At 40.8% G+C, this 11,847-nt stretch overlaps 1 protein-coding gene across 3 annotated transcripts; it reads left to right on the top strand.

Moving 5' to 3' along the window:
• Positions 1–35: 35 nt before the first annotated feature.
• METTL6 (methyltransferase 6, methylcytidine) lies at positions 36–11,533 on the top strand. 3 transcript variants are annotated; one of them, XM_036431541.2, is made up of 6 exons: positions 36–171; positions 855–1,220; positions 2,087–2,203; positions 4,331–4,501; positions 9,900–10,041; positions 11,225–11,533. In XM_036431541.2, exons 2-6 carry the CDS (start codon positions 996–998, stop codon positions 11,404–11,406), a joined length of 837 nt encoding a protein of 278 aa, XP_036287434.1. In that variant the 5' UTR covers positions 36–171; positions 855–995; the 3' UTR covers positions 11,407–11,533. The 3 variants fall into 3 exon arrangements, with proteins under 3 accessions (XP_036287434.1, XP_036287435.1, XP_036287433.1); XM_036431542.2 differs by lacking the exon at positions 9,900–10,041 and having other exon boundaries at positions 2,087–2,218; positions 11,225–11,303; XM_036431540.2 differs by lacking the exon at positions 36–171 and having other exon boundaries at positions 2,087–2,218.
• Positions 11,534–11,847: the final 314 nt, after the last annotated feature.

The raw sequence follows: 11,847 nt of genomic DNA, 5'->3' as shown, positions 1-11,847 counted from the left end.
AATTCCGCCGGGATCCTGAGGTCCTCGGCGCTGGTTTGTCCAGGCTCAGGGTTTTTTTTTTTTTTTTTTTCCCCGCAGCGACTTCCAAATTCTGTTTCCTGGGCCTGGGCCCGGCTGAGGGCTGAGTGCGCCCGGCCCTACCCCTCCAGGTGAAGCTAGAAACTGATGACGGTGAGCCCAGGGCGCCGCGAGCTAGATCCACGCGGGTCTGACAGCCAGTGTGACCGGCTCGCCGCAGGCCCTAGCGGCCGGGGCCGCCTCGCTTAGCTCGAGTCTCACGAGACAGATGGGAATCCTATGCCACGACTCACTCGGTCTCTTCCTCTCCTTCGTGCCGTGTTCTTGGTGCGAGGGCCTCAGCCCCCCGGGCGTAGCTCTTTCAAAGCTGGGTCTCCGATCCTTGGGAAACGATGATCTCACTAATGTCTGGCAATGGACCACCCTCATCCAGTCCGGGGAGTTGTGGCGGTTGTTGTTAAGTCACTCCTTAAGTCACCCCAAAAATTAATGAGTATTTTCTCACCAGTGTTTCTCGGTCAGTCCTTGGGAGTGTCCTTTTTCTGAACTAAACCGATTTCTTTTAATAGATGAGTTCTTCTGGTTTGAGTTTGAGTTCTGTGTGTGAGAGAGCCGTGAGCCACTAAATGTAAGCCCTCTGATGGCGGGGACTTTGTCTTGAGCTTCTTTGTGACCTCTCTATGGCAGGCAGGGTTTTGTGTAGAGTCAGCCCCAGTAAATGTGTGGTGAATTGAACAGTGTGGTGAAAGATCTGTTCTAGAACCACTAACTCCGCCTCGCAAGGAGCTGTTCTGGAACCACTAACCATAATCTCATTCTTTTTTCCTGCAAAATAGAAATGTCACCAGAGTCTTGAACCTGAAGAACCACATCTGAGAAAACCCTGCCTATGTCTGCAGAGTAAGCTTGGATTCTTCACGTTGTTCTGGGATGGAGAGCCTTCAGCAGTGTTAAATACGTGACCGTCAGCTTAGGAGATGGCATCTTTGCAAAGGAAGGGGCTGCAAGCGAGGATTCTCAGCTCCGAAGAAGAGGAGAAACTGAAAAGGGACCACACTTTAGTATCAGATTTTAAACAACAAAAACTGGAAAAAGAGGCTCAGAAGAACTGGGATCTTTTTTACAAAAGAAATAGTACTAATTTCTTCAAAGATAGACACTGGACCACCAGAGAGTTTGAGGAGCTCAGATCATGTAGGGAGGTAATGTTACACCTTATTTGAACTGTTGTTTCTTTATTTAAAATTTTTTAAAAATTTATTTTAGAGAGAGGAAGGGAGAGAGAGAAACATCAATCGGTTGCTTCCTGAATGTGCCCTGACTGGGAATCTAACCCACTACCTGGGTATATGCCCTGACTGGGAATTAAACCTGCCATCTTTCCGGGTACGGGGCAATGTTCCAGCCAGGCCACACCAGCCAGGACTGAGCTATTCTTCATTTAAAATGTGTGGAAAAAGAGCGTTTTGTTGCATTTTTATGGAAGTGAGGTACATAATTGATGAAGCCTGTCAGAATATTTTATACCTTAGAAAGAGGTAGACTGGTCTCAAGTAGTTTTAACAATTCATGGATTGTATAATACATAGGAGAGAGCTTTAGTGGGCATTTTTGTTTCTTTAAAGCTAATCTGAAAATTGTTAAATGTTAAATTCATATTGAAGAACTTCAGTGACAGATTCATAATGATGATGATCCCTTGACCATGCCCTTTTCTAGAACTTTACACCTGTGATTTAAGCCTGTAATAGCCCTGGGAAGCAGGCGTTAGTGTTAACCCCACTTACTGATGAAATTAGGGAACAAAGCCATTTAACTGATCAGTCCGGAGATAGGAAACAGACGTGAGGGAGAAGTCTCGATTGAGCTGTTAATGCTGTGTTTTCTCCACACCAAACTGTCCAATGTTGATCAACAAATGGAGATGTCAGTATTAGCTTTTGGTTTCGATTTATTTATTGCCTCTGAGGGCAGAGATCGTGTCTTGCATGTTCTGGACCTTTTAGTTTGGTTTATTTCTTCTTTATGCAAACTCAGTGTTCTCTAACTTCTGGTTCTCCTTACTCAGTTTGAAGATCAAAAATTGACTGTGCTTGAAGCTGGCTGTGGGGTTGGGAACTGTTTATTCCCACTTTTAGAAGATCTGAATATCTTTGCTTATGCCTGTGATTTTTCTCCAAGAGCGGTTGAATATGTCCAGGTTGGTGCACCATTCATGTATTCTCTTACGTTTCTGGTGTTTTAAATTTGTTTAACATGCCCTTTATACCCATTTGCCCAATTTCTGTTCTCTCCCTGAAGTTGACCAGCTATGATAATAAAAAATGTAGTTTTCCATTTACATACATATATAATATTTATAGAAAGACAGCTTTATTTAGAAAAGTAGAAAGAAATACCATAACGACACCCATATACTTATACCAAATTTTAAAAAAATATTTTTTATTGATTTTAGAGAAAGAGAAAGGGAGAGGGATAGAGAGAAACATTGATGACAGAGAAGCATCGATTGATCAGCTGCCTCCTACTAGGGATGAAGCCCACAACCTGGGCCTGTGCCGTGACCAAGAATCAAACTGGGGACCTCTTGGTTCAACCACTGAGCAACACGAGCCAAGCTACTTAAACCAAATTTAATGATTGCAAGCATTTTGTGGAATTTGTTTTAGACTCTTTTTGTGTGTGACCTGTTTTAAATTACAAATATTTCACTGTTAAACGTTTGCATACATCTTTAATAAGGATTTTCTCTATATGACCATAAAACACATGTATAACAAATATAACTCTAATCCCTTAATGTCATTAATACCCAATCCAGATTCAGATTTCCCCAGATAATCCAGGTGTTTTTTATAGCTATATTTAATCAAGGACTACATCTTATGTTTCATTATATACCTTAAATCTCCTTAGGCCAAAACCATGTTCAGCAAACTGCGGCTCTCGGGCCACACGTGGCTCTTTGGCCCCTTGAGTGTGGCTCTTCCACAAAATACCACAGCCTGGGCGAGCTTATTTTGAAGAAGTGGCATTAGAGGAAGTTTAAGTTTAGCCGAAACCGGTTTGGCTCAGTCTGCGGACTGAAAGGTCCCAGGTTCGATTTCGGTCAAGGGCATATACATTGGTTGCGGGCACATCCCTGGTGGGGGGTGTGCAGGAGGCAGCTGGACGATGTATCTCTCTCATCGATGTTTCTAGCTCTCTATCCCTCTCCCTTCCTCTCTGTGAAAAATCAATAAATATATAAAAAATAAAAAGTAAAATAAAAAAAGTTTAAAAAATTTGGCTCTCAAAAGAAATTTTAATCCTTATACTGTTAATATTTGTCTCTGTTGACTAATGAGTTTGCCGACCACTGGCCTAAAACATTCCTGCCCTTCCCTTTGACCCTTTTCCGCACTGACATTGAGCTTTTGGAAAATGAGCCATTTTCTGTAATGAGGTCCCACATTCCAAAATGTTTCTTTGTGTCATTGTTTAACTTGTTCCTCTTTCCCAGGATCTATTTGTTCCTATTCTCAAACCACATTATGTTAGTATACTACACTTCTCCTTCATTAGACTTCATTTTTAAAAGTTGACTTGGCTATTCCTAAAGATTTTCACTTTCAGATTGGTCATTTAACTTGTCAAGTTTCTAGAAGTTTTCTAGGATTCAGTAGAGATTTCACAGGATTTGTAAGTGGAATGATAGGTAGAATTGGCATCTTTTCAAAATTGAATCTTTCCATTCAGTAACTGTGTAGGTCTTTCTATTTATTCAGGTCCTTATTTACTTGTAAGCAGAGTTTTATATTTTTCTTTATAACACACTTGAAAATGTGTTAAACCCAGCAACCAAAGTACACCAGGAACACAATTGCAGTAAAAAGAATTCAGGTTTATTTAGCTTGCTGCATCAAGGTATACAAGGAGAGCTGTAGGAGCTGGAAAAACTTCTTGTAAGTTTAATTTTATAGTGGATGATTCACTCAGAGGAGGATTAAGGAAGCAGAGACCAGTTTTGGATTATTGTTCCTCTGGAAGTATACGCTTCTAAAATGCTCAGTTTTGAATATGTGATAGGCTGTACTCTCTCCTCAATTAAAAATGATTTGTTAAAATGAAATCTTGCCCCTCATATTGAATATTCCATTCTTTAACATGCAAATGGCTCATTACTCAGTTTTACCCATAACGAAGTGATTGGTGATCTCTGTGCAGTAGTAAACAAGTGGAAACACGATCTCCTTTTGAGGCTGTATTTTTCTATATGAATCAACATGGATATTGCATTAGAATTCATGTGTGCTTTTCCTCTCTTTAGCAAAATCCTTTATATGACACAGAAAGATGCAAGGTATTCCAGTGCGATCTAACTAAAGATGACCTTACGGAACATGTGCCCCCCGAGTCTGTGGATGTTGTCATGTTGATATTTGTGCTCTCTGCTGTTCACCCTGATAAGATGCATCTTGTCTTACAAAACATTTACAAGGTTAGTAACTTGGAGTCTGCACTTTTGGGGTTGGATATCCCAGTCTTCTTGCTTACCTTCTCTCTGAGGCTCATGTACCATCTATATTCAAGAGCCCCCATTTGTCAATAGGTAGGCTTTGTTTGAAAAGATTCTGGGTAAAAATCATCCACCCTAAACTTTGATTTGTCTGGTGGCCATCACTGCTCTTCAGAGCTTGGCCAGCCTTGGAGCAAGGATGATTTTTACCTGGGATCTAGGGAGAGGAAGTGTGTTTCATTGATCAGGAGTCACAGTGTCTAGAGTCAAAATATGGCTTCCCTATTTAGATAAGTTCCTTTATTTCTCTGAGCCTCAGTTTTATTACCTGTAGAAATTTTGAGATAATACTTAACTAGATACATGAACTAGTATAAAGTGCTTAGCACGATGTCTAGAACATAATAAGTGTTCTTTAAAAGTCGGCCATTGTTGTTGTTACTGCCATTGTTGCTATCCAAATGGGGAGAACCCACAGTGCTGTGGCCACCAGGAGGCTACAGTACTCCGGAAGTAAAGCTTCACATGTAAGTCGTAGGACTGAAGGAAACCATCTCATCTCCCTTCCCTGGGCCTCAATTTCCTTGTCTGTAAAACAGGGGTGTGTCTCACTCACAGAGTTATCCCGAGATGCAGGTGAGATTAGGTGTGAGGGTACTTTGTAAACAAGGCTCTCTTATCTGTTCAGTCAGTTGGTGGTGATGTTGATAAATTTAAAAAATCAACAAAATCAAGCAATTCTAAAAATGTAAATTTTTACTTTAAACATGTTATTGTAACTTAAAATATATTAATATTCATTTGTCATTCTTTAGATGTAGAGTCAAGGCCTTTTCTTTGAGTTTGGGAACATTTATTATCTTTCTCACATGAGCCACACATAAAAAAGAGTTTGATTTCTTTAAAAGTGGATTAAGAACTTAAAAGCAATTGGAAAGGAATCTGGAACAGTCTCTTACATTCTTACCCAGGCTTTCACAATTGACTCTCATACACCTAATCAAATAGCAATTTGTTCAGTGCTTCTTTACCAAATTTTCCCAAAGTATTCAATGTACTTTTCATAGAAAATAAAAATGCTTTCTATTCACATTTATATTCAATATTACACTAGAGGCCCAGTGCACGATTCATGCATTGTGAGGTCCCTTGGCCTGGCCTGTAGTTCTCTGACATCCCACAAGGGGTCCCGGATTGTGAAAGGGCAGTTCTTGGGTGACACATCTCGGAATCGGGCTTCCTCTTCTCTGATACTGGGTGTGTCACCAGAGAACCACAGCTGCCAAGTCACCACAGCTCAGTAGCTCCTGTGTTGAGCATCTGCCCCTTGGTGGTCAGTGAATATCATAGCTACTAGTCAGAGCATCTGCCCCCTGATGGTCATTACGCATCATAGCTACTGGTAGGATGATTGGAAGGCCACTTAGGTTTTTATATATATAGGTTGTTTATATACTCATATCTATATATATATAAAAGCATAATATGCAAATCGACCAGGTGGCAGAACAACCAGTCAGCTATGATGTGCACTGACCACCAGAGGGCAGACGCTCAACGTGGGAGCTGCCCCCAGCTTGTAGGCCCAATCATCTGATGGGGAACAGGGAACCAAGGTGGGTGGCAGCAGGCACTGGGGCCCAACCGCCCCACCGGTTGCTCTATACACAGAGGGTGACTGGTGGCAGCAGGAGGCGGGACCATCAAGCGGGTGGGAACAACCAACCTCTTTGTCTTTCCCTTCCAGGGAATTGGGAACCGGGGGTGGGTGGCAGAGGATGCGGGCAACACCAGGGCCCCAATACTCGAACATTCGCCCCACACACAGAGGATGAGGGGTGGAACCAGCTGCTGGCAGCTGGGGAAGATTGGCCCTGATGACAGGCCTATGCATGAATCTTATGTGCCGGGCCTCTGGTATAATTATAAATCTAAGTACAACCAGCACAAGCAAGTTTGGGAACAAACACAAGTGACCAATGGTAATTCTGCAGCCAGCTCACCTAGGGGCACTAAAGTACAAGTGTGCATGATCTAAAGCCTGTAAGCCTCACCTATTCAATGAGTCATGGGCTTCAGTCAGTCTGCTCTACAAGGAGAGGAGAGCATTCAGCAGGATGAAAGGTAGATGCTAGGTATGACAGCATTTGTGTATGTTGAGCTGGTCGTACATTAAAATTTTACCCTGTTTTTAGTTGTTTTAAGAGTAGTGAGGTAGAAATTTTAAAACACTAGAAACCTGTTAGGGAATAATTATTTGCACTTAAAACAATATTTTTTTAAAAATCAGATATTGCCACTTTTGTTTTAGCCCTCTGAGGTTTTGTAAGGTTATTTTTTTTCTCCTTAATCTTTCCTTTACCTATTACTGGTATCTGAGCAGATGAGAACCCAGCACATACCAATAAATGGGCATGGAACTTAAGCTGGGTAAACAGGGAAGAGAGGACATTAGGAAAGATAGTAGGATCACCTGATTTGAAGGTCCGGTGAGGGTGAAGGATTATTAAAGATGGAGAGAGAACTAAAAAGATGGTGGTGATGGTCAGAGAATGACCTGGATGACTTTGAGAATATGGGGAAGTTACACACTTTAGTGCTGACAAAACTTTAGGACATTATCATGGGAGTGAGTGGGTTAAGCAGGGTGGAGGACAGGATCTTTGAAAGAGAAGCTCAAATCATTAAGAAGCCAGTATATTTGGAAGGATAATGCACGTGTGTATTGAATTGACCAGAATTAAGAATGGAATAGTATTGAGAATAAGAGAGTAAACCCAAAGATACATTCATCATGAAATGAAGGGATATGGCCATGGAACTAATAGACATTGGTATCAGTAAAGGATATGGGTGATACAATCTGATGACAAGAGATTCAGAGCTGGGCGTTTCAGGGAGGAGAAAGGAGCAATGTGGAGCGAGGGAGGAAACCAGCTAGGTCCCCCAGCCCAGTGGTACAAGGGCAGTGGGAGAAAACACAGCCATGACTTGAGAGATTGCAGGGAAAAGCGTCATTGGGACAGTGAGGTTTCTGTTAACAAAAGAATGAAGAGAACATTCAGAAGAGGCTGCGGATACTGGTGGTTTCACTGGTGGAGGCTTCAGGTGTTAGGTAGCAGTTAGGGCAGAATATGGAAGATCAGAAACTTTATGGAGCTGAGGGTGCCCACTACCAATACTGCTCATCATTATACAAAGGTTCTAGTCAGCGCAAAAAGACAAGAAAAGATTTGAGGATGAGAAAGAAACAAAACTTAATACTTTCCGATAATATAATTGTCTAGTTAAGAATATATTAAAATAAAATTTTTAAAAAGAATATATTAAAAGAATTACAAAAGTTATTGTAAAGTAGATTTAATTACTCCAGGATGTTAACACCAGAAAAATTTAAAAAAACCATGTAATTTTAAACTGAAAGTAAACCTTTCAGTTGAATTACCTAATTTTTGGAATATAATGGTGAAGTAAAAGCAGACCAAATTTGTCATTGGAAGATTTGGATTTTATTCAATCTGTGCCACCAACTTGCCTTGAAAACTCAGGCAAATCATTTTACTCTGAGCCTAACTTGCTGTAAAGTGGGTATAATAGACCTAACCTACCCACTTCTCCGAGTTATTGGGGGAATAAAAGAACCTAATATTGAGAAATGCCTGGTTTAACTATACAATGCCATGATTAAAGGAGGCATTCGTATCATAATTATTATTTTACAGATGAGAAAACATATACAGAGGCATGAAATTACTTGCTCAAGGTCATTCAACTAATTAATGGAAGAACTATGATATTAATCAAGATTTCCAAATTCCTGAGTGCTTTTTCCACTGTCCTGTGTAACATTCCCTTCTGAAATGGAGAATAGTCTTTCTCATATGAGCTGATTTTTTCCTCTCAATTATTCACATTTTAAAACTTAGCATTTTTGACCAAGGTAAGAATGTTTTTATCCAAGAGCCTCTTTACTGACAACAGTTAAAATGCATGCTAGTATTGATAAGAAATTACTAAATGAGAGAATCTGCTAGCACACTTGAAAGTATTATGGATAATACTTTATATTCTATTTAGAAAGAAGAAGTGCATCAAACTATGTCAAATATCTATTATATTAAGTGTATATATCATGCCTTATCTTGTTGATGTGATGGGTCAGAGTAAGAGTTAATAAAATTAGTGCCCCCTTTGAAGTCTATTCTAATTTGGTAAAATTAATGCAGATTGAAAGAATTTTCACATAAAAAGTGTTAGTGTGTACCACTTTCTTTTCATCCTGAAAGCATATGGTTACTTGCTTTGTAAGACAGGAGCAGTTATACCCACTCCTGTTGATCTTACTTTCCAGTTTTCGAAACATCTACCTTATGATGCCTATCTCTGAAAGCTTTTAGTGAGGGTTCCCACTTGGGCCTGACATTGAACCTCTTCCCTACACTCCTGCACCTGCCTGATCCACTCCGCACATTGAGGAGTGCAGCACAGTGTGGGAAAAACAGTCAGTTACTTGTCCCCTCAGAGCCTCTCTTCTTTTTTTCTTTTTTTGTATTTCTTTTTTTATTATTATTAAATTATTATCTGTGTACATATTTTAACATTACCCTCCCCCCCCTCACCTCTCTTGTCAGTAGTGTCAGTGGCACGCGCACACACACACACACACACACATCTCAGGGCTAACAGATGCCTTTTGACCCAATTGGGGGTCCTGACTCCCCCACTTAGAAGCTGATGTGTTATTGTAGGCAAATCCCTTACCTCTGCTGATGTCTGTTTCCTCATCTCACGTGAGGATAGTAATCATAGTCCTTCCTTCTTCAGAATTGGGTGCAGATCCAGTGAGACGATGCCAGGTAAGCTGTACAGAGCTGGGCATATGTCAGGCATTGGCCCGGTGGGGAAGCTGTCCATAGTTGTATCGATAGCACAGAGAAACCAGAGCTGAGACTCAGAATGAGGAAAGCCAACCAGAATCAGTAAAAACCAAAATGACGTATTTTTAAAAAAGCGATAGTTTGACTACAGGGTCATGTGCCAGGAGATGGTTAGTAAAATGCTAGAACATGTCTTAATGAGGTATGACTTTCGATTAATATCTTTAACATTTTAATTGTGCGACCCTCGACCTTCCAGAGCGCTCTTGTAAGTGCTCAGGAAGTATCCCTTCGTGGGCAACCTGCCAGGTCTGGCTGCACCTTAGATTAGCAGGCCTTTTCCCTCCATATGACGAGGATTTCAGTCTCACCCTTTCCTAATTATCGGAAATGTAAGTTAATCTCATCTCTGAATTAGTCAGGTTTTATTTTAGCTTGAATCCATCTCTATAAAGCTTTATTTAGTTCCCCAGAATTATATGCAGCCTGCTCTTGCTTTGTAGGTTTTGAAACCAGGCAAAAGTGTCCTGTTTCGTGACTACGGGCTGTATGATCACGCCATGCTCAGGTTTAAAGCTGGAAGCAAACTTGGCGAGAACTTTTATGTTAGACAAGATGGAACCAGATCGTATTTTTTTACTGACGGTAAGATTATTGGACTCTTGTCTTTATTTGTGCTTACTTGATTGCTTTTATCACTGTGTTCCTGGTTGGAAATGGGGATGTGTACGTATTAGCACACATGCCCATGACCCTGGAACAAGCTCTCTGACACGTGCCCCTTCCCTAGAACCTGGGATGACATAGACTCAGGCCCTGGCTGTGGTGAGCTCACAGGCCTCCTCGGGTGATGGTGTCTAGTTGGCCTGGGTTAACGGACAGGCTGGCGTGCCACCTGGATACCCTACCAGGAACTGCTGGAAGGGGAGGGCCAACTCAGGGTCATCTTCACTTTGTTCAGACAAAAATAATAGGACAGCATATTGCCTTTTGGTTACTCTCCCAGGTCACGGAAAAACATCTTTCTGTAAAAGTGATTGGATCTGTATTTAAATGCACAATTTTGCTATAGGTCCTTAAAAGGTCATATTTAAATGAAATACATCCAAACACTAAGTGTTATTTTAGTCTTTTGGGCATTTTGAACATGGGTTTTAAACCTGTTTAATAATGGACCATAAGATAAATTACCTTCTTAAGCCCTGTTTTTTACGAACATATTTCTTGAAATAAAATATTCCTTTAGATTCTAAAGAAAAAATGAATGATTACCATTCAAACTGCAGAATCAGAGAAAATGTCAGTTGAAAATTATTAAAAATGTGTTGTAATGTTATTGTTTCATTTAACATGCAGTGATACGTTATTTGGGTTAGATTTTCCTTTCTGTGGGGTATACCACCACCAGATGATTTCTTTCCCCCACACGGTCACAGATTTTCCTCCTTCATGTTAGGATCGAGGAGGTGCTTGATCTAAACAAATTGAACTCATGTACACTTTGTATCAATACACCCAGTTTGGGATTTTGTTCTTTTTACTCAGACCTTGGCATTTGGGGACTCATAATAGGGCACCGGGGGCATAGTCCACAAACTTTTTTTCCCTGATTACATTTTTATTGGGGGGGTTTCTATTTGGGTGTAAGATGAAGAGAAGTAGGAATATGTTACTTCACAAAACAAAACCTTTAAATTTTCATGTTGACGTTTTCATTACATTTTAAAAATCCGTCTAAGCCCTGCAGTCCTTCGGAGGAGTCCTCACCCCTCCGCACAGCACGGGTAGTGACGCCAGCACCGGGCATTGTTGATCTGCTGTCTTACAGAATTCCTGGCTCAGCTCTTTACGGACTCGGGTTATGAAGAAGTGGTGAACGAGTATGTGTTTCGTGAGACGGTGAACAAGAAAGAAGGTCTTTGTGTGCCAAGAGTTTTCCTTCAGAGCAAATTCCGAAAGTCTCCAACGAACCCAACTCCTGTGACCCTGGGCCTGGCTCACAGGTCCTGACCTTTCTTTCACAAGGTGGACTTTTATGCCTCCTCTTGTAGAGGAATGTTTAATGTCATTCTTTTTATTTTCTATATCTTTGTGTTTTAACTTCTTCAATGGGCATATATAACTTTTGTATTAAAAAGTAAAAAATACAAAAGGAGTGTGTATGTGTGTGTATGTGTGTGTGTGTGAGAGTAAGAGAGAGGGGAGGGGGAGGGAGACAGAGAAAGAGAGAGAGAGAGGGCAGGGCACACATGTATTATATAAATGCAAAAGCAAATAAAATTGCAAGGCCTGAAAAGTAAAGGAAGTCCTATGATGTAATTTAGCCACATTGACCAACTGTAAAAGTCCCTGTGGGAAAGCTTAAGGGCCCACTCACACTTAGAGATCTTTGTTATTCTTATGTTACTTACACATGTGTCTGACATGCACAGCATGTCCAACAACCCTTAG

The sequence above is a fragment of the Pipistrellus kuhlii genome, unplaced genomic scaffold, assembly GCF_014108245.1.
Source record: "Pipistrellus kuhlii isolate mPipKuh1 unplaced genomic scaffold, mPipKuh1.p scaffold_m20_p_11, whole genome shotgun sequence".
Taxonomy (NCBI): Eukaryota; Metazoa; Chordata; class Mammalia; order Chiroptera; family Vespertilionidae; genus Pipistrellus; species Pipistrellus kuhlii.
The sequence above is the reverse complement of the archived record's forward strand: the minus strand, read 5'-3'. Positions and strand labels throughout refer to the sequence as shown.

Excerpts from the sequence above, each read along its gene's own strand:
- METTL6 (XM_036431540.2), top strand. The coding sequence starts at position 996 with ATGGCATCTTTGCAAAGGAAGGGGCTGCAAGCGAGGATTCTCAGCTCC. Across the intron at positions 1,221-2,086 it reads AGCTCAGATCATGTAGGGAG|TTTGAAGATCAAAAATTGAC; the intron begins GTAATGTTACAC and ends CTCCTTACTCAG. Across the intron at positions 10,042-11,224 it reads ATCGTATTTTTTTACTGACG|AATTCCTGGCTCAGCTCTTT; the intron begins GTAAGATTATTG and ends GCTGTCTTACAG.